Source organism: Melozone crissalis, unplaced genomic scaffold (genome assembly GCF_028551555.1).
Source record: "Melozone crissalis strain CALT ecotype California unplaced genomic scaffold, PUWL_Pcris_2 ptg000027l_1, whole genome shotgun sequence".
Lineage (NCBI taxonomy): Eukaryota > Metazoa > Chordata > Aves > Passeriformes > Passerellidae > Melozone > Melozone crissalis.
Window position 1 is genome coordinate 76,232,421 of NW_026535805.1, and position 23,492 is coordinate 76,255,912.

At 38.6% G+C, this 23,492-nt stretch overlaps 1 protein-coding gene across 1 annotated transcript in view; it reads left to right on the forward strand.

Annotated features, from left to right (window-relative positions):
• IMPG1 (interphotoreceptor matrix proteoglycan 1) overlaps positions 1-23,492 on the forward strand; it is a 54,348-nt gene that overhangs the window by 28,013 nt on the left and 2,843 nt on the right. The window contains exons 12-17 of the mRNA XM_054279998.1: positions 174-675; positions 15,955-16,511; positions 17,291-17,510; positions 20,702-20,912; positions 22,757-22,933; positions 23,033-23,214. Of these exons, the coding sequence (XP_054135973.1) occupies positions 174-675; positions 15,955-16,511; positions 17,291-17,510; positions 20,702-20,912; positions 22,757-22,933; positions 23,033-23,214 (1,849 nt within the window). The remainder of the gene's footprint in view (positions 1-173; positions 676-15,954; positions 16,512-17,290; positions 17,511-20,701; positions 20,913-22,756; positions 22,934-23,032; positions 23,215-23,492) is intronic.

Here is a 23,492-nt window from a genome sequence, read left to right on the forward strand (position 1 = left end):
CCATGGCAGAGGGGATTGTGACTAGATGAGCTCTAAGGCCCCTTCCAACACAACCCGTAATACGATTCCATGTTGACTTAGCTATTTGCTAGCTCATGTGGCTAAAGATTATTGCCTTTTTAGCTATGAAACTCAACATAATAATGAAAGCTGCTTTTTAAAAACTTTTTTAGGAGGAACTCCCACTAGGTTATCCCAGTCCAGCAACAGTGGATCAAAGAGGAGATGTATTTGTTGATGAATTTACAACTGAAAGCCCTGCTCTAAGTGAAGAAATCAGCATCCCTGAAGAATTCAATAATTTTATTACATCTGAACCTGATTTTCCTACCAAACCATCCAGAGAACCATTCCAGGACAGATACCCATACACCCAAGTTATTGCTACTGACCACCCAAGTTCCACAGTGCCTTTCAGTGCTCTGGGTAGCACCAGCAGCCCTCCAAAAGCAGAGGATTCCTTTTTGCCTCCCCCAGAGGATGACTCTGCTGGCCAGGACTCGCTCACGGGTGGCTCTGAGCCTCCAGGGGAGCCGGGCACCACGGGCAGCGTCACCACTGCCCATCCCCTGCCTGCCACCGAGCCGGGCAGGGACACTGCGGAGAGACAGGGACTGACTGACACAGCACAGCCTCCTCCCAGGGAAGTCGACCAAGACAGCCTGTCTGGACAAGGTAAGAGATTTTTGTGTAAGAGAGAGTAGGAGAGGTGCAGCTGTTGTGACACATGCAGTTGGGTGTCAGAGCAGTAAGCGTTCGTTTCCATTGGGACAGGAAATTCTCCTTCACAACCAAAGGTGAAAAATGTACATTTCTGATGGCCTCTTCAGCAAAATCCTAATGCACCTTAGTTCAAGGTTGTAAAACCCAACAGATACCAAAGGATAAGGAACACTTAGTACAGAGTATTATGGTAAAATTTCAAACAGGCAGAGCAAAAAAACATGTCAAGGGGAAAAAAAAAAGGAAGTTCTAGATTAACATTTAAAAAATTGGTACTTAGAACATGGAAAGTAAATTACTTTGGGCTCTACTGCCAGTTGTGGATGATAGCTGCAAGAGTAACATGACATAATTTATTTCAACAAAGAGTACCATGGCTCAGAAAAGCTTTCATATCTACAGGTCTGATTAATGTGAATTTTTTTTAATTTCTGTTTTCTCTGTTTGTTTATTCCATTTTATCTATGCAGTAGTCATGGAAGCACCCATCTACATGAGGAAAAATACAAAATATACATAAAAAGAAAAGTCTGGATAATGCAGCCTTTCAAATGAAAGTACATGATAGACACATTTCCCACAGCTGACCCTGCAAACTAAAGAAAGTTCAGACAAAGCTAGTGGGGTCAGCTTTAGGGCGCAGGCAACTTAGGCTCTCCCTCAGAACAGCAAAATATCTGTAAGGTTACTGCTTCCATCACCTCTACCAGCAGCTACAAAGCCATAAGAGCCACTGTGTGCAGGTAGCTGAATTGTGCAGGGCAGGAGCCTCCACTGGCAAAGCAGGAATAGCCATGATTAGGAGGAGCTGCCCTCCATCTGTCCCAGCTCTTGTCTGCTCCCTCTCTAATCCTGCTCCCTGGCCTGGCCTTATCATCTCAGTGTTAGGTCAGTAAACTTAAATTTTATTTACACTTCAAAGCCTGTGCTTCCTGTGTAAGAGGCAAGAGGTCACTACAGGCACAAGAAAAGAATTAGTTCTTGGATGAATATTCATATATGCTTTGTCTCAGATTTTTTGACTGACTCTCTCAAAAGGAAAGCAGAGGGCAGGTAAGCACATCATGGGAGTCAGCAGGATTCTTTGATGTCCCCACATAGTCTCTAAGCAATAATAAAAAAATCTGCAGAGGAAAACAAGCAAAAGGCAAAATTCCAACAACATGCATTAACTCGCACAACAATACTCAACACTTGGTGTTTCTGGATGTCTAAGAACATCACACTCAAAGCCTTGCAGTTTGCTCCCTGCTGCAGGAAAGTTCCCTGTTCCCACAGGAGGTTCTGCTCTGTCCCAGCTCAACCAGCTCCCTCCTTTCCCAGGCCTTGGCCTTTTGTGTCCCTCCTGTACTCCGAAGTCTCTGGAAGTGAGAAGAGGGAACCCTTCTCCTCCTTTCAAGATGTTCTTCCTTATCCAGCATGCCCAAAGCCAGCAGGAAGGGACCTTCATCCCTGCTGCCTGCCCACATTCTGTGCGGCAAACAGGCCAGGCAGAGCTGATTGGAGAGCTGGACAGGGATTGCATGGTGATAACATCCTTCACAATCCTTCACAACGGGCCTGCCTGGCAGAGGTGTGGGAGTGGGGAATGTCCATTCATCACACAGCCTGTAAAACCCAACAGATGCCAAAGGATAAGGAACACTTAGTACAGAGTATTATGGTAAAATTTCAAAAAGGCAGAGCAAAAAACATGCCAGGGCAAAATAAAAAAGGAAATTCTAGATTAACATCCATTCGTGTTTTTCTAGATTAATACCCATTCGTGTTTTTCTGGATCAAGCAAATCACTACATCAGTGTTTTAGAGAGTAGAGGATGTAAAAGGTGCCACCTGGGAGCACACAACCCCACTTGGGAGCACACAACCCTCAGCTCCTGACTGGGAGGAGCACAGCATATTTCATGGTCATGTTGTTGCATGGTAGCTAATGCACTGAATATAAACTTCCCATTCTATAATGTTGCCTTTATAAACAGATTTTGGAAATGAGAGAAAAACAAATACTTCATGATTAGCAGAGTGACTTAAAGTTTAGAAAAATCACTTCTTACAAGGATCAGCTGTCAAATGTTCCTGAAAATAATGTTTATGATGAAAAGTCTTACATGCAACTATTTTCAAATGCATGCTGAGAAGTCTTGTAGTGCTACTGATAAAAGCACAGCATACCTTCAAATAGCATTCATTATAACTGTGGAAAAGTGCTACATTTGCAGGGAAAGGAAAGTAATGCATTTTTCATTCTGTTCACTCATTGCGTTAGGGACTTGATGTCATAAAAACTGTATAAAGTCACATATCTATTTCCCAATTTCTTAAACATCTCTTGCCTATGAGCTCCAAATTACTGAAGGGAAGAAGCTGAGGATCTTTAACTCACTTGCACTGACCCCTTAGGAAATTATTTGCTGCATATTTAGGTTAGAACCTGTCAAACTGCAAAATAGAACAAAATCTAGACCTGTAAAAAAAAAAAGCCTACCCCAAAATAAGGCATCCTATCTTGTTTCACCTTGTTGAATAAAAGTAATGTCTGAAACAAGCACCAGAGTATAAGAATTCCATCATTATTTCTGCAGCTGAGTAGCAGGAGAAAAAAATAATTGTTCCCTGTCTAAAAAGTAGGAATGCTGTGTTAGCAATGGCTCAAAGCTGCAGCTATTATATTTTCTTAAAAGCTTATGCTACACAAAGCATACTGCATGCCTAACAGTCAGGAGAGCTGTTGAAAACCTATTTATTGAGTTTTAAAAATGTACAGTCTTTACTCTTTAAAACTTTTTTCCCTTTTTAAAGCCTTTTTCCATTCTGGCATTCCTGTGTGTACGGTATTTCCTGTAGCCTTTTATTTCCTGATATATTGTGCATTTCATGGGAACTGATGGAATTCAGTCTGGAAGTTCAGGTTTTATTAAAGTCACCAGTGTTAGTACTATTAATTTTAATATGGCAGCAGAACCTACCTGGTACAAAATATTTCACACTTTGTTCTTGGCTGCATTTCATAGCTGCTTTTCTTAGTAACATTGAAGGGGGGAAAAGTCTTTAAACTGTTTTTGGTGTGAAATGGCAAGAACTACTCAGACAGTGTGTATAAGTTTGGGCAGAGGATTAGTGTCTAAACAGTTGTCTGAAATTCTACTGTATTAGTTTTCAACCATTTCCCCATCCCACTCTCCAGAAGATGGAGCACATTTTCTTCATCATGTGTTTAGAAATCTAAATTCACTCTTTACCATGAAAGGAAAAACTGGCTACCAAAAGTAACATAGTCTGAGGTCCTTTTAGGTATTAGCTCTGTTTCAGAGGTGGGCTTTATTGCACTGGCTGTCACATGTGTGCCCTGGGAGCTGGACATCACTACAGACTCCTGAATATTGAGTGTCTACATCCTACACCAACTACTTTAACTGGGCCTGCCCAAGATCACCGAGCAAGTAATTTAAAAATTTCTTTCACAGTTTTTAAAAAGATAACCCTCCTCAGCCTCACAGACATAAATACAGGCAAAGTTCTGCATACAACACCTAGAGAAAGGTGAGCAGAAAGAGGTGAGAGATGAAGAGTCCATGAGAGGTGTCCTTTGAAACCATGGAAGAATGGGAATTGCCAGGTGTGGGCAGCTGGGGGAGGGATGAGCCAGGAGCAGGCGTACAGTCCAGGTAAATGTTTATCCCAAAATCCTGGCCATCATGGAAGCAGCATTATTTCTGGAGAAGTTATTGCAAAACAAACCAAAGCTGCAGTAAAATCCTTCAGCTACTCGGATGTACTGCATCTCAGTTTGAGGAGCCTGGGTGATCCTCAGGCTTTCAAGAAGGACTCTGAGAGACAAAAACTCTGCAGGGTTTATTGCAGGGGTTTTTTCTGTGACAAGAAACCACTGATAAGGTTTCTTATGGTTTCATGATGGTCACATCTCTGTATGTGTAACTGATAAAAGCCTCATTAATTATTGCCATAATTAATCTCATGTTCACACAAACCTGCTGTGAGTTGTCCCCATTAAATATTATCCTGCTACCCAACAGTCAATTAGGTGGCATACTCTTCACTCAGTCTTATTTCCAAGTAATCTTTAGGAAAAAATCTCAGGGTTTTGCACATTTGTGGATTTTTTCCGTCTCTGTTTCAACCTCAGCTGCCTTAACAGTGTCTTTGCTTAGCAAGTTTTCTGTTTGGCATAACCAGCATTGTCACAGAAAAGAAAACCCCGTTGTTTCTTGCAAGAACCTCTCTGGATGTTCCCAGGATTGGAATTCACCCATTCATTGTGCCAGGAACGCTCATCAGTTTTTTCACATCAATGGATAGAGAGGGTAAGAACTCTTCTGTTCCCTTAAATATTTTTATGTTTTCTTTATATGTTCTTGGATCATAAACTGACAGGATTTTTCTTGACATTTTTCCCCATCAGCTTCTCTCTGTGCCCTTCTGCTTGTCTCTTGCTTCTTCAGATGTGCAAAGAGTGTTTTTTGTGAAGGTTGCCTGACGTTTGGAGAAGTGAACAGGTAGGTCTAGCAATGTCATTTTCTCAAGCACCTTATACAATATTCACTAGTCTGAAAGTTGTCTATAAATTGAAGATAAGGGGGAATAGAAGAGTTCCAGCAGGCTCGTATTAGGATATGCTGGATTGAAGGAAATATTTTGATCAATTAGAACTGCCTACACAGAGTATTCCTGAGAAATTCTAAACATATTAAAGTAAGTTATTAGCATCTGGTCAGAATTTAATGACAGCAATCTGCCCAGCTGTCTTTGTGCTGGGAACAGCAGGAGCAATTGGAATAGAACAAAATCTACATCACGTCTTCAAAATATACTTAGAAATGCTGAAATGAAATGACTAATCCAGGCAAAACAGTTTGTGAGAAAGTGAGCACTATCTATTTTTCCAATTTAACACATGACTTGTTTAAATTATTAAGCTATCCAGTCACTTCTGTTTTACTTTAAGGCTAAGCTTGTCTTCCTTCAAATATTATTTCTTATTCATGATCCCCCAAATACACAACACAAATGAACCAAAACAAGTGATAACTTTCTTTAAACTCAATTGGTAATTCCAATGACTCATTAAAATGACTGTGTGAAGTACTGAAAACAATTTATATTGCTGCTAAGAAAATTTGCTTATCCAGATGCAAATCTTCTCGTATAATGAAAAAATGTATAATAATGTATAATAATGAAAAAATGTAACACCCCGTTGTGCACCTATGAAAATAGCAGGAACACAGACCTCAGTGCTCCACACTTGTTCAATCACACTTTGTAGTCAAGCCTACAAACCACCCATAATTCTTCCTCTTTGTTACAGTGCATGAAGGAGCTCTCACTCCAGGAGGGGTATATATGTGTTGCTGCATGTAGTTTAATTCCACTTTGTTCCAGAAAATTAATTTTCTTTAGAACTAAAGGGCTAAAAACTTGAGGCAGTTTACAGATTTTAGACATGACTGCAATAATTCTAATTGCCTAATAAAGGCAAATATAAAAGGCAGAAATAAGTTCCGAATTTGAAGGGCCAGTATCACAAATAATTTTAAATGTGTATTTTAAGTATATTATTTTCCTGAATAAAATTAATTTAAAACCCCTGGCCTTTGCAGCATTATAATCAGAAGGATATTCTAAAACAAATAATACAGACATCTGTGCTGGAAGTGCAAGGTTAACATTTGTCATGTCATAAATGAATGAAACTAATGAAGTTTACATGTCATGTAGTCCAGTTGGAACAAATACTAGGCAAAGTGTCTCTGCTGAGACTAACATGCCCTAAATAATGCATTTCCCTCACTTATTAAAAATCCTTGGTCTTGCTAGAAACACTGGGTTTAAAAAAATTGTGTTACGATCAAATGGTACTAAAACTTTGACTTTCTAAATTATTAATCTCCTCTCTTTGGAGAATTCAATATTCTCCGGCATAGGAGAGTCCACTTGACCTCAGACTGGAAATTTTTTTAGTCTGTTCCTTGTTAGAGAAAAACTCATGCCACCTGCATTGGACTGTTATAAAGAAGTTGTAACTTGGGTGCTCTGAATAACCTCTGCTCCATCATCTGCTCCATATCTCAATGGAATTTTGTATCTCTGTCTACAGACAGGGCTTGGCCTTCCAGCTTTGATCTTCTCAGCCATCTTAAGATGCCTTACATCGATAGCACAGATGCTAATATCAATTTAAGCTGCTAGTTAGTCAGTTTGAAAAACACTACAGTGTTTAAAACTAACCAACAAAAATACATAAAAATCTTGAATGGAGGCATATTTGCAATAATCACATTAAATTTAATGTGATTCGTGTTTATGAATATTTGCAACTTAAACTGCTGTCAGGGGTGTCATAGACTTTTTGGTTTTAGTTGCAAATGCAAGTAACTTCTGACTTTAAGTTGAAGATAACATGCAATTTTTCTCCCATAAGTCCTTAACATTTCTTTCTCAATTAAACTTTCTATGAAGTTCTGTAGAGGAAAAAACTAAACTCAATTTCAAGCAATGACATCCAGGTGTAAATTAGAAGGACACAGAAATTTCACTTTCATTCTGTAGAACAGTAGGATCATTACATGCATCAGTAAGAACATGATTAAACCAAGCCTGGATGCAAAATATTTTATTTCTTCTTCATTTTACTGAATTTGCATGTTTGGCCTTCTCTTTCATTCTTCCCCAGTTGATGCACGTTTTAAAATTAAATTATTGTAGTATACAACATTTGTAGAATAGTGGTGCCAATAACAGAGTTTTATAGTCAAAATTTTATAGAGAGTCAAACATTCCTTAATAACCATCTTTATTGCCATGCAGTTTGGGATAATGGGCTTTCAAGCAGAGCTGGAGCAGGGAATTGCTGGCACAGAAAAGCCTGCTGAGGCTGACTGTAAAAACAAAAAGTATTATTCATGAATGGCATCTTCATAGCTGAGGATTTCAGTTCCTAAAGTCCATCTTCCCATAACAATTGCCATAGTTTTAATTTATCTTTCTAGAGGTGGAAAGAAATCAAGTTGGGAAAATACTTAACACATTTCAGTCCTTTCTCCTAAATGTATATTTAGCCTACAGCAGTTGCTGAAGCCCTGGTTAAACTTGTATTAAATAATTAAAATAAACTCAAAGTTCCATTCTCATCCCTATTCTAAACCATCTATATCTACACCTATCTATCCCTGTGTCTTCTTCACCATTTCAGAATCAGACACTGACGCTTCAAAGGGAAACAACAAAAATCAAAATTATGCTGAATAAATCTTGAAGAACTTCACAATATGCCTACATGATACTGAAAACCTTGAATAATAAAAATAATAATAATAATAACTAGTAGTAGTGTGGCTTGAGGAGAATGCATGCCTGAAAGCACCAAGGCAGATGATTTTAATGGTGATACGTGGCAGGGTAGAAGAGAATAGAGTCAGCATCAGCTGCAGTTACCAAAAATAATGATTTTTTTTTTTTTCCCTGCTGGTTAAAAGGAGGTTCTGCCCTTTTATTAACAATTCCTTTAAAACCTATGGCAAGAAGGTTAGTGTTAGTAATGCTTATTAGTTCTTTCATGGGGAGTGAAGAAAGTATTTTATGGACAGCTCACTAGTTATTTTTTTCCTATTTTTAGCTTCCCAATGTACCTGTAAGTTCTATGAGCAGTTTGAGTAACAATGTTTAATCTTTGTATTGTCACTGCTACTCAACAACAATTGGAAAAGTTAAATGAAACTCATGTACCTTAATCCAGTCATTTTATGTGAGAACAATTCCAAATATTAATTTAAGTGTTGTTTTTTGAAAAACCAGCTCATGGCACAAGACTTCTGCACCCCAGTGTTACGTGAGGGTCTCTTGGGGAATTGCACACAAACCTGGGGCCAGTGGCTGTAAGGACAATTTTCCTGCACTGTGGGTTTATCATTGAGCATCCTGCCTGCCCCCTGACAGGAGTGCCCTGGCTGCTCTGGGCTGCTCAGGCCCACAATCCGAGCACGATGGGCACATTTAACAAGCCAAGTCTGCACTAAGGCATCTGACCCAAAGTCCTTTTCAATATCAGTAAGACTGAAATGTATTCCTACAATGAAACATAAAGCCAGAGGGATCTTCCCTCTTAAATATCTCCTTCTATCTCTCTCACAGAGTCACATTTTCCATTTCAAAACACTGAGAAAAATCAGACTACATACATTTAAGGCACAATTTAGAAGACCAAAACCCTCCTCATTCTATAACTTTAATTGCATGAACCATTTTCTCACACAAGTGACTACATAGTACAAGGGGGAAAAAAAGGTCAGTGCTTTCATTTTTCTTGGCAAGTCTTAAAGTGTTTATTTGATTATGAAATTATAAGAGAATCACTGGTTTTAACTTTCTAATTTCATGTTTTTCTTTTCTGTTTCAGGTCCTTGATCAACACATTACTTGAATTTGTATCATGTAACTTGTATTTTGTTTTTTGTTTTTGCCATTTTGTAAACTAATAAACTTTGTTACCACAAAACTGTCAGATGGTCCCATCCTCTACAAAAATTTGCTCTGACTTTTGCCTGTTGCACAGTTGAGAAAAATAGAGAAAATGGGCAGGAATTTGGAAAGCACTTTAAGTTCTGAAGGATAAGCATTGTTACTTGTCAGATTTTGTTTTCAAACATTCCAATATAAAATAAATCAAAAAGAGTATTCCAGGTTCTCCATTTGGGGTGCTCTAAAACTTTTAGTGTCATACAGCAGTGTTTGCAACATTTAGATGGATGTCTCTTTAATTTTCTAAGTGTTTGTAAAGGCCCAGGCTGTTTTCACATAGATTTCATTATTTTAAATTCATTAGAGGAATTTTTCAAATTTGATTGAGAGCATTTAACAATAGGAATAAGAGATGTTAAATCCTCCTGAAGCTATTGTTTTAATCAAGAGTTTTCTTATTTGGTTTTGATTCTTTTCCTTTGTAAAAGTGCTTTTCTCTTTGGAAATTCACTGCTGCTGGTGTTTGCTTCCAAGATTAGCATGGTATCTTTCTTGTTTAATATATATTTTCATATGATATATCTATGGTAGAAAATTATGCAGAACTTCAATACAAAATATCTTACAATACAAAACAGCCATGGTATCCCTGGCATTTTTAACATGTTTTTATGTAAATGTACTTACAAATCCCCTTACTTCACAAAAGTATTTTATTCTTGGTTGCATAATTTTTAGCAAGGACTTTACTCAGAAAACTGACTTTCAGAGTGCTTGAGCACTAGTATGTAATTTTATCGAGCAATCTCAGTAGCAGAAGAGGTAAAAGGTTCTGAAAATGGTGAAAGTGACTTGTCACGTTGTGGAAATAACCTACCACTGACCTACTGTCCATACAAGGTATCTGATTATGCACCTCAACTTTGTCTAAAATATTCTTATATTCTACTCAGAATTTTGGGTATGCTTTAAACAGCAGCTATTCCTGTATTGTTTAAATTATATCTGTGTCTCTGAAATGCTTAGTCCTCTAAAACCGCTGAAAAATGAAAATGCCAAAGACACTAGTTAAGGTTCAGCATCAGCTTCCTCAGCATATGAATTTGATACAGGTCTAAAAAGTAAAATTGCTCAATTAATAGTTATCTGTTCTATCTCCACATGTTGTACTTAAAATATTAACTTGAAGTCAAAAATTTTTTTTTAAAAATATTAAATGTATTGATTTCATTGTTTCAAAGCTTTACAGAAAGAGTCTTCTTCAGAAAACTTTTAATTGAAGTGACAGAAGTCCTTTATAAAACCACAAATTATTTATATAAACATATTTATAAAACAGCAAGCTGAATTACTATTTTCAACCATGCTATGGCCAATGCATGTGAAAATTACAATCAAAGAAAGAATGAATTTTTAATCCCACAAGAAACTGGTATTTCAGAGAGTTTGTACTGGTACAGAGACCAAATATGAAATTGTTCAAGGCAGATGTGACTCCTTTCTGCAGCAGACTGGCTTCCATAAAGTCTAGGGGAGCCTCCATTTCCCAAGGACAGTTGCATCAATCAAAATACTGACAGGCATTACGTGAAGAGAATTCTTTACCTGTACTGAAAATTCTGTGCAAGTTGAGTAAGACCGGCTGACTTGCAGTGGTGAAATGCTTATGGACAGTCAGGCTTTAGTGAGCTGCATCATTCTGCTGCTCTCAGGCAGACTTGGCCACTGTGAGGGGAAAATTAAAGAGCAATAAAAACAGTCATGGCTTGGCTTTTTTCTTAATGGTTTTCTCTTACTCTTTGTGTGTTGAAACAAGTGAAGAGTTCTTTGCATTTTGTTTCTTCAGTCATTGCAGAAGTAAATAATGCTACTGACCTCCCAAAAAGAATTCATGGTAAAGATCCCAATGAGATGAGGGCAATGTCGTAACACATCCCCAATCAAACACACAGTCTGTGGCCCTTCATAATTACTTAGCTAAGCAGGAAAGTCAGTAAGACAGGGTTGTCTGGTGCTGAACAGAAGGTTGGCCTTGATACCCATGTGGAGATAGCTAAAGAATCATCCTTCTTTCATAACGAACCTATAGACAGGATTAGTAAGCTTTGGTTGCTCAGTGCCCTGAATTCTGTAGTGGTTTAAATGTTCAGGTCTTGATTTCACAAATTTTGTCATACTCTTTAAGTTTTCAATGTCAGATAGAAGTAAATAGTCCTGAGAATAATAAAAGAAGATTATTATTACTAAGCAGTATTTTATTAAGATAGAAAATACTCTTCTTGTGATATCATGTGAGAATGACATTTATCGTTGAGGCTGAGAACATTGATAATGAAGCACAGCTGCAAGGTATGGAGATTTTCAAAATAAGATGAAGGCTTCTATAAGTTACACAGAACACCACAGTAGTGGAGTGAGTAGCAGAGCTAGAGCTGTGCTCTCAGGCTGCCCTATGAAAAGTTAGACTAGTCAAGAGCTCCAGTGTGGATGCTAAGGAAAAAGGTTAATAGAGAAAAGAGGTTTTAGGACTGGAGGATGGAGGAGAGATGATGTGCATTCCCAGAGAACTCAGGTTCTCTGTAGTCAGTGGAGAAAGAGTTTTATGGATTTAATGGACACTGAACCTCGTTTCTGGAGGGTCCAAACAGACAGACAGAATGACAGTCTTAGATCACTGTGGCTCTTTTGTCTTGGCTTTGCAGTTAGAAAGATGAATGTAATCAGTAATCATGTGTTGGGAGACACTTGTTGTGATGCATTAGGTTAATGATCCTCTTCTCCTAATTCTCTTAATCCTCATATTACTTGTGACTTAGTTAAAATTAAAGGCCTCAAACATAAATTCAGCACTTTGTCTATACACAGCAGTCCTGTGTCCAGGGATTTAGTGACATTTCAGGCACTAACAAAATATGTAAATTTGTAGAATGCATCTACCTTCTGTATCCATCTGGTATTGGCATCAGCAGAGCTGCATACAAGGCGATTCTTACCCTGTATTATGAACCAATCTCTTAACTGCACATTTTCCCTTCTTTGGTTATTTCTTTCAGCCAGCAAGTATGCAAATATATACATAGACATTGTAGCACTGTAACTTTCATATACAGAGCATGTACAGAATACCCACCAGTGGACTTGGGAAATATGTCAGTGCTTATTATGCTCATGAATGAAAGGAAATGCCAGGACCCCTTAAAGTATAACATTCTGGGCCTGCTCATTAATGCAAGCCCTCTAGGAAAATGTCTCATGACAATTTGACCTTCCCCTAACAATTACTCCTTATTCATGGTCAATTAGAAGGGTTTCCCTCATTTAAAAAAATATGAGGACCAGCTAATCAGATACCTAAAATGAAGTTGTTGAAATGGCAGTTGATTTTTTTTCTGACAAGTCAAATCTGTGTATTTCATTCCCTCAGCAGAGAATAAATGCCTACATGGACAACTCCTTTTACAAAGATTTAATATAGCATGGGCACAGGAAAATGCCTCTTAATTTAGTGTTTTCATGTCTTTGCCAATGGGTGTCTAATTTTTGTTACAACACTCTCGGTACAATACTGTCCTGCCTTGGCTATGCAGTACAAAAAAAACATCTGAGGAGTTCAACAAACAACTTTGTGAGAGGGTAAGAGGTGGCTGAAATTTGAGTTGCAGTTTTTATTGCAGACATCAGCTTTTAATTCCATTGTATTGTTTAACCTTCAATGTGGTTACTCTGGGAGTATATTTGATTTCATTGACTTATTTTGTGCCCTCTGTGGATTCCCTACACCTGAATGATAGTTCTATAAACTAAACTTTTTGCTGAAATGAAATATGCTGAGACTGTGTCTAAATTTTCTGAATTTGTACTTGTAGAGGTTTCATAACATAATTGTCTTCTGATGTGAAAATCTCTTCTAGAAAGCAAATTAGTGAAGTTTTTACAAATAATTCCTTTGTGATGAATGATGTAACTGTATTTTGTGTTCTGTTGCAAAATTTTACACATATTTTTATGTGCATATGGATTCACAGATTCATAGAATAAGTTTGATTGGGAGGGACCTTTAAAGGCCATCTAGTTCAACCCCTTTACAATAAACAGGAACATCTTCAGCTAGGTTAGGTTGCTCAGAGTCCCATTCAATCTGACCTTCAATATTTCCAGGGATGCAGCATCCACCACCTCTCTGGGCTGCATGTTCCAGTGTTTCACCAATCTCATAATAAAAAAGTGTTTTCTTTACATCTAGTCTGAAAATCAATATATATTGATGTAATATATAAACCCAACATTTTAAATGCAAAGGGTTGGGAAGGGTTTGTTTTTCATTTCACTGACTAGCAGGTCAAGGGAGGTAATTCAGTTCTGAGCTCTACTCTAGTCACAACTCACCTGGAGTACTCTGTTCAGCTCAGGCCCCTCCAACACAAAAAAGACCACGGAGTCCAGAGGAGGGCCAGGAAGATGGTCAGAGGGCAGGAGCCCCTCTCCTATGGAGACGGGCTGAGAGAGCTGGGCTTGTTGAGCCTGGACAAGAGAAAGCTCTGGGGAGAGCCTTACTGTGCATTCCAGTACCTAAAGGAGGTGTAGAAGAAAGTTGGGTGGGGATCTTTTACAAAGTCATGTAGATTCAAGACAAGGGAGAATGGCTTTAAACAGAAAGAGTGTAGATTTAGGTTAGATATTAGGAAGACATTCTTTACTGTGAGGGTGGTGAGGCACTGGAACAGGTTACCCAGGCAAGTTGTGAATGCCCAATCCCAAAGTTCAAGACCAGGTGGGATGTAGCCTTGAGCAAGCTCGTGTAGTAGAAGGTGAAGCTCCCAATGGCAGGGGGGTTGGACCAGACAATGTTTAGGTTCCTTTCCAAACCAAACCATTCTTTGATTCTATGAAATGGCTAGGTCTTCTCTGTTTGATCCATAGCTCCTAACTTCTTAGGACTGAATTTTATTGAAGCCTTATGTAGACAGATGAAAATCTTGGTAAAACGAGCTGTAAATCATTGCAGTGCTGATTTCAACATGACACTAGTGTAGGCAAGTCTGGCAGCAGTAACATGACACCTGTTAGACAAAGAACAGGTCAGTGATCCCTGGGTTTGGGATGGTGCTGTGCCACAATAGGTGCCCAGCAGCCCTTGATGTGAGCCCATTTACTAACAGGAACCAACACAAACTGTTGGGTCACTTGCTCTCTATCTCATTCAGATGGAGACACAGTGATTGCTAAGAACTGGCAGCTTACAAAAACAGGTGATAGATGCTCAGAGATCATCTTGGTATGCCCTCAAGGCCTTTTAAGTTACTTTGCTTGTAATAAGAGGATGCCAGAAGACCTTTATAGTCTATGTATAGACCATATGTAGATATATATGCACACAACTATGTGCCAGGCATGCAATATATAGATGGTTGTGCATTTCTGCTTCAAATTTGCTGCAGTTTCAAAGCCACTTCAGTACAACTTTCTCCTATAGTTATCTTTCTAAAATATAATCTGCCTAACAAATGCCATCACAATGGTGTGTGCTGGAGTGTGTGCTCTCGTGCTGAGAGAGATGTCTGTGGGGCTGCAGGCTCATCCCATCAGTAGATCATCCTGCATTAATGCCTCAGGCACTAATGCCAGCAAAGCTGTTCTGAGTTCTCTTAACTGATAAGTGACTCTCACTCCTTAGCAGCATAACAAGTAATAGCAAGAGCTTTGTAAACAGAGAACATCACTAGGCTTTGCTTTTCTAATCTGTCCGTATCCTTAATCATACAAGAAACATGAGGACATGGCAAGAGAAGAGCATCTGAAGCTTTTATTGAAATGGGGTGGCAGGACAATTGCCACCTCATTCAGGCAAGGATATTCCCAATGCAAAACTTTGCTCTCCTTTCATGTTTTCATTGGCTACTGGGAGGAAATTAGGATGTAGGGAAAGGAAAGTAGAAAAATTTCTTTCCATTCTGCCAATAAGTGTTTTTGCCTGAAGGGAGCTGCTAAAAGTTCCATGTGAAGAATGGTATAGCCCTGGAAAGGGACAAAGGCACCAGTTTGGACAGGTGGCTTGATGGAGGACATAATTTATTGTGAAGTCATTGTGGCCAGGTAGCTTCAAACCAAATTCAGAGTCACATTCCTGACACTTTAGATTTGGATTTCAGCTACAGTTAGCACATATCCTAGATCCATGCCAAGCCCCAATGGGAATATCATAAAAGTTCTGCTTCAGGTGCAGTAGATGGCTACTTAAGGTTTGAATATTTTTTCATTGCTGCTGTTGTCTTTTGGGTAAATTGACACAGTTTGCTTCTGGAGGGACTGTATTGTTTTTGTAATCACATTTTACGATTACTGGCAAATTATAGCTTTAGCTTTTCACAGAGCAAAGCAGAATGACTCTGGCATACAAGCTCTCTCCAAGCAGAGAGCTCAAAGCTCCAACCTCCCCTTTCAGACAATATAAACTGACAGTGTGATTATGTACCTTCAGAACAAGAATGTGCTGTAGAGGTTCAGGAAAGACTTGCCAAGCATAAATATTAAACATAGAACCTGCAGAAATTCCATCACTCAAACATGTGTATGAGGTATTTTGTTTCAGTAGACCTTCTTGGTGATGGCGTTAACATTTTCATATTTAGATAAGGTTAAACTTATTGTTAAAAATGTTTCAGTGGAAATACCATATACATTTTTTTTACCATGCTTGATGCTTTTTGTGCTTGCTTTTCAGCATAGCTAATTTGGTTTTATCATGTTTTCCTGCAGCAGTTAAGATCATGGAAGAACCAGAATCATCAGGGGATGACATTTTTGTTACAGCCAGCACTTATGAAGGTTTGCCTTTCTTCACTGCTCCAAGTGGCATCTCTACCGTGCAGCCTGGAGCTGTCATCACCGATGTGCTGCCACCAATAGCACCGCTGCCCGCAGCCACCAGCCCATCCTACAGCCCCTCCGAGATCATTGAGCAGTCCCTTGAGTTACCAGGGCCCTCAGTGCCAGCCCCTGAGGGGATTCCTGTGGAGGGCACCGGGATGGGCGTGCAGGACATCGCGGCCGAGCTGGATCCGATGGGCGCCGTGAGCACGGCGGGGCTGGACGAGGGCAGCGGCTACATCCCAGTGCTGACCACGGAGCCTGCAGAAACCACCCCTGCACCCGTGCTCAAGTATGTCACCACCAGCTCCATGACCACTGCTGCCAAAGGCAAAGAGCTCGTGGTTTTCTTCAGCCTGAGGGTGACCAACATGCACTTCTCTGATGACCTCTTCAACAGGAGCTCGACGGAATACAAAGCACTGGAACAACAGTTCATGCAATTGGTGGGTGAAAATTGACCTCAACAGCATGAGTGGTAGCTGGGTGCAGTTTAAAGGAATACACTGAAGTGCACAGTATTTTAACAATACTAAACCCTACAACAGTTCAGTCTGATAAGCTGTATTTTAAAGGATCCATAAGCCTGGGGTGCTCTTAGAGTCTGAAGACAGGGTTTATGAAGTCAGTGATGAAAGATTTTACTTGATCAAGAGAACCCAGATATATGCCTAGCATGTAATTTATTTGGCTTTTTCTTAGATCCACATCAACACTATAGCAGTGCTGATTATATCTGAGACTTGTGTCTGCTTGCTGCATTTAAAAATAGGCTTTTAAAAATATATCATAGCATAGACTATGATTAGATATGGATTTTCTCTGTTGGTACAATAGGGCACAGGTCAGCTCAGCTATAACATGCCTATTATACTATGCCCTAACCTGCCTGGATTGAATGTTTGAAAATAATTAAAGTTGGCTTTTGAGTGAGGTAATTTTTTTCTCTTCCAGATGAATAAACCTCCCAGCTGCTATGCATTTCATTACAGGGGAAATTGCTGCCCATCCATCTCAATATATTATTGAGAAAAGAGCAGAAATCCAGAAGAAGATACTGCTAAACAGAAAAGTTAATTTGTTCATGGAGCTTAACAATTGTATTAAACTCAGGGAAATAAATCTGTGATGTGTGTACTTGATAATGAAAATTGACTATAAGAGAAATTAATAGCAGGTAGACACTGACAGCAAGTTAAAATAAAGGCAAATTTCTGTTTTGCAGTTACTTCCATACCTTCAGTCCAACCTTACAGGTTTTAAGCACCTGGAAATTCTCAACTTCAGGAATGGAAGTGTGATTGTGAACAGCAAAATGAAATTTGCCAAGACAGTGCCATACAATATCACAGAAGCAGTACACTGTGTTTTGGAAGATTTCTGTGATGCTGCAGCTCAGCACCTCAATTTGGAGATTGACAGCTATTCCCTGGATATTGAGCCAGGTAAGACTGCATTACTAATGTATGTGCTAAATCAAAACTAAGCAGACAATCTTTTTTCAGACTGTTACAGCTTCAGAAGTATGACTGTGTTGGAAACAACCACATTAGCAATATCCTTCCAGTGATAGGGGGTAATAAGATGAAAAAAGATGTTGCAAGTTCTCTGCAGATGTATTTTCTTACTGTAATGAAAAGCTGGGTGGAGCTGTTGGGCTGTGCTTGTTCACCAGCTGCTGCTCAGAGACAGAGTGATCTCCAGAATAAGTGCTGGGTGGAGACAGGTATAAGAAATGCTCATGTGCAGTTTGCAGGTCTTGCATTGGAGTATGGAAACTTAATTTCTGGTGATTACTGCAGTGTTGTAAGCAAACCATGGTTTAGAGCATTATTTGATCTTTTTCTAAAGAGATACAGCATTCAAAACAAAAGGAGACAATGTGTAGGAATAATTGGATTCTACAGATACTCACTAATTGGGCATGACTTTATGTAGTACTCCATAGATTTGTAATTCTAGAATCCCTCTGGATTTATATCTTTCAAATAAGTTTGTAGTCTTTGCTAAACAGTAGAAAGCCAGTAACTACACATCTGGACACTATTCTTACATCAAAAACTTAGTGTTTTCAAAAACTACATTATTTTATAAAATTGAAGCCTAAATCTATTTTCAGGCTCTGGTAATTATTTGAGTGTTGAATTTAATTTCATTGCCATGGAGAAGAACAATAGCAAAAGTATGCAGATGCCTCAAGCAGTTTTGGTTAAGCTGTTTTTTTATGTACAGATATGACAATTCTGGAACAAAAATCCATTTAAAATTCAGTTTCTAAGCAGTTTTCTTTTTACATATGTCTTTGTGGCCACTAAAAGCATAGGTAGCTTGTGGTAAAGAAAGCTAACAAAATCACAGTATTCTATCCTCCAAATAAACCATAATAAACTGATGTTTGATGAATAAAATATCCAATTAGTTAATTATAAAGAGTAAACTTTGGACTGCCATATGTTCCCTGCTTTAGTAATGAATTTTCATTAAATAAAAATTAAAATAAGAAAGATCCTAAAATGCAAATTCATAACAAATTTTAAATCTTTCATCTTCATCTGATATGCTTTACTGACGTGGTATTTCAACATTAATTCAAGAAAACAGAGAATTCATTACAGAGAATTTGTGGAGAGATCTGTTTTATCGAGGCTTATAAGCTTATTAGGTAATATATAGTAGTATATATAGCTTATAAAGTAGCTTATAGAGTCATAATAGAAGAAATTGTGTTCACAAAGCCTGTGTATTCCAGTACAGGTATGGCAAAGCAGGTGTGTTTTAATTTCAGAAAACAAACAAAAAAATTAAATCCAACCTGCCTATCAAGTTATGGTAATATAAGCAAATTCCTCTTTATTGTGAAACTGAGAGCCATCTAGTGGTAATGATGTTCTACCAAAGTGAAACATGGATGGGAACTGACAGTCCAAAATCCACATCAAGAGTCAGCAACTGCAGAGGGCTGACTGCACTGGTCCTAAATAATACCATAAAGAAGGACTTTTCAAAATATCTGCACGAAATACTTCATTAATACTTATTAATTTATAATAATTAACTAATCATTACTTTTATATCTGATTTTTAATTTTTTATTAATAATTATTTTCTGTGGAAACAGAAAATATAACAAAGTATGCACGTATATGTTAAGGAAGATGACATCACAAGAACTCAGCCCAGCCAAATGCTTGAGCCAAGCTCTACTTGTTGTTGTTGTTGTTGTTTACCTGTGCTCACACTCCCAGTCCAGGAGCAAAGGACGTATCAAGCCAACATGCACACTGCATATAGCAAAGGGAAATGGTGCATACTAAACCCACTAGTCAAAAATTAAAAACAGGAATTAGCCATAAAATTATCCAGGGATTATAAGTGATCAGCCCTGATGGATTCATTTCTACCATTGAAGAATATCCCAGTGTGTGTCTGAGATTTCCAGTACTCCTATAACAAATACAATCCTCATTTTTCATTTAAATTAGTATTACTGAGCATCTGGTGTATAAAGCATGAATGGCTGCAGAAGAAAACTCTCATCCTAGTTACAAGCTGCAATGTCCAGTACAAACCTTCCCTTTAAACTACATCATTATAAAAGGCCACAGAGCCCAGGTCATACCTGTATATCTGCTCTCGTTTCCTTCTCTGCTCTGGTTTCCTTCTCTGCTCTCTTTTTCTTTTCTCCACTTTTTTTTTTGGGTTTTTTTTGTTTGTTTGTTTGTTTTTGTTTTTGTTTTCCTTTCTGTATTCATATATCTTACCAGGGCTGTTTGATGGCAAGAACAGGATTTATATCCCCTGATCTGCTTCTCAACTTTTTGCCTTCTAAGGTTTTTGCCCCATGGTACCCAGGACACAGACTCCATCAGACAGGACAGGTGGATGCAGCCCTCCTCCTCATCACCCCATCAGTACAAGTTGGGTTGGCAGAGAATGGGAAAGGAGAAGCAAAGTTGTGTAACAGCTGTCTCTGATTTGGGCCTTCCCATGAACATCAGCAGGGTCCTTTTCCCTTAATCTCACAGAGGCATCTCTTACTAATATTTAAAAAACAAAACAAAAAACCAAACAGACCTTTTCAATGTTAATATACCATAACACAAAAAAAACCCCAAAAAACAAACAAAAAACCCCACCCACGCAAAAACCCCACACTACAAAGCCTGTAAGCATATTCTTTGGAATATGACACTATTTCCACATTGCAGGTTTTAGGATTGTGCAATATTCAATAATCTAATTCCATTCCTCTGTCGTGCCCTAAATTATGTGTTTAGGAACACATAATCAGAGTTGAAATTATTTCATAAGGCTGTAGCACAGGATCCATGAGTATGATGATAGCACTCACAGCAGAAGCAGGGTAAAATCATCCAAATGTGAAAATCCTTGTCAGTGAGAAGAAAATAAACTCAGTGAGTAGCAGAGATGGGGTAAATCAGTGCAGATGTCACCATGACCTGGCTGTGTCCTGTACAGGAAGAGGCTGTCTGTCCTTCCATGCTGGACAACATCCTCCTCTCAGCCCACCCAAGTGGCAGGCCAGTAAACAGGAGCTGTTTTCTCTGGCTGCCACAAGCCCTGCCAAGGCCCTTTGGGGTAACGCTTCAGTTACTGATTCACCCCTCCTTTACAGCTGATCAGGCCGACCCCTGCAAGTTCCTGGCCTGTGACAAGTTTTCCGAGTGCGTGCTGAACGAGTGGACCAGGGAGGCCGACTGCCTGTGCAGGCCTGGCTACGCCAGCCGGGACGGGCTGCCCTGCCGCAGCCTGTGCGAGCTGCAGCCCCAGCTCTGCCTCAACGGCGGCAAGTGCGAGCTGGTGCCGGGAACAGGAGCTGTCTGCAGGTAAATGGATTGATGAATTCTCTTAGCAGCCCCAGAAACCATGCTAATGAGCCAAGAGCTCGACATTCAGATGCTGTAAGTCACACTGCAAGTACCCTTCTGAAGTATAAATAGTCACACCATGGATAAATCCATTTCTGCCTGTTAGTATACACAGAACATTATGATCTAGTTATTTTTAAAGATGCTTCAGAAATTTATTAGAAATTCAGCATCATTGGCAGTGATGACACGCACAAAGGCATGCATTCATTTCAGATTTCCAAACACATTTTGGAAGAATGGAATTACACATGCACAGTTTTGCTACCAATTACATTGTAGCATTTTAAGAAGTTACATTTTTGTAAGATATGTTAAAAAGAAAAACTTTATTTGGAATATGATAGTATTTCTACATTGCAGATCTTAGGATTGTGCAATATTCAATAATCTAATTCCATTCCTCTATCATGCCCTAAATTATGTGTTTAAGACCACGTAATCAGAGTGGAAATTATTTCTCTCACATAAGGCTTCTGGACTGCGATTCCAGACCACCCAATAAAGCACGTGAAGGCTGAAGCTGCTTTCAGGGATTGCTGGGAAAGACTTGAAGATTAGCAGCTCTTCCTTACTGCAAATATATTTCTTAAGGATTTTTAAATGGAATTATCTTAAGTCAATTCTGAGAACTTCACAGTACTTGAACATATGCACTCTCTTTTCCAAAGTATCAAGTATCTTCTCATTCTAAGACTAGACAATTCATAGCATTTTGTGAAAATGTATACTAGACTGGCACACAGTAGTTACCAGCCATGTACATAAGCAAGGATCAAGTTACAATTCTTGCATTTGTTTATTTTCTCTCAATACTTTGACTAGATTAACAATACATCTTTTACCTTATTTAAGATTAACATAAAAAATTAAGACCATTGGACAAATTATTCAAATTATTCACTGGAACAACCCAACTACCAAAATTAATTTTCTTCAATGGGTATCACAGGAATTATATTGAATTCACCACAATTACTGCCAAATTCCTGACTTTCAGAATCACAGTAGAGCAGCTGAAGCATTTAGTACTGGAAGTGAGCCTGTGACCTAGAAAGGTCCTCTTCAAAACTTCGCTGAGGTAGCAAGGGATCTGACCTACTCCTCCAAGACTGATGCACTAAGCAAAATAATCCTTTCCCCATCCAGAAAAATCCTGAATGTACAAGTATAACTAAACCAAGATGAAGACTTATAAAAGCACTAAAAATAATAAATGAAATTTTTTGTGAATTATAGCAAGTCACAAATTCCCGCCAGTGTTGGACTGACAGCTTGTGCAAACTAGTACTGTCAGAGAGAAAATTATAGCCTACTATTTGCCCTTGTGCTCCTTGTAAATTCACTTCCCCCTTGTCTTGTAGAGTTCTGCTACTTGTAGTAGAACTCCTATTCCAGACCTTACTCCCCAGAGTGAAATCACCAGTAAACAGAATATAAGCTTCAAGGTTGTGTTCAGACATTACCTTAAAACACACCTGAACTTCCAAAGTTCTAAACCACAAATGTTACCTGTGGGGTTAGAAATTTGTCAGAGATATTTAAAATGCATTGTTTCCTTAAAATTTGTAGGTCAGCAAGGAATATGTCAAGGAATTTTTATTTAAAACTCACTCTTGAGTGTAAAAATATTATCTTTCCCTATGATCAATCACATAATTTTCATGCAGAAACATAATTATTTGTAGTGGAAATAAAGAGTTCATATTACATTGGAGATTTTCCGTTCTTTTTGTTTAAGATACTCAGTATTTTTTGCCTTGAAGTTCTGTACATTTTTTCTCTTCCTTTTCTTATTTTAGATGCCCTGTTCGTAGACACCAGCTTTACCAAGGACAGCGCTGTGCAAAATTTGGTCCAGAACCCACACAACCCTTCATTTTTAAACCTCTCATTTTTGGCTTAGGAAGCCTTGGTTTTCTTTTCATCATTTTAATTATTAAGATAAGAAGAAAGTGCAAAAGAAACTCTAATTTGCAGTAAGCTGCTCACAATCTTTTCCTTCACATTTCAAAATATTCCTTTTGTTTCTTTTGCAATTTCAAATCTTACCTAAACAAAAATGTTCTGCATTGTAGAAGTCCTACTCTCAGCAGCTGCAATCCAGAAAATGCTGTAAGGATTAATCCTGCTTTTGAACACGATGAATCCCTATCTAGCTTTTGTCACACGGCTTGCAGTGTAAGTGCTTGTCTCAGTTCCTCAGAGATCCTTGATCACGAAGCATTACATGAACTTGAAAGCACAATTCAGCCTGGAGGTAAACTGCATGGAAATCCCTTTCTCATCCCTCAACCAACAGCCCCACCTGAAATAACAGGTCCACCTTCGTGTATTAACTCCACAACTAAATCAAACTTGAAGCTACTCTTGCTTGGCAATTTCAGGAAAATACTAATGCATTCATTGCTTTCCACATTTACTGCAGTGTAGTTCTCAAAACAGGACTGTAGAACTGCTTTTCTTACAGCTGTCTTGCATGGCTCTGCCAGTCTATCCTAGCTGAGTGCTTTTAGTCATTTAGAGAAATAATTAGTG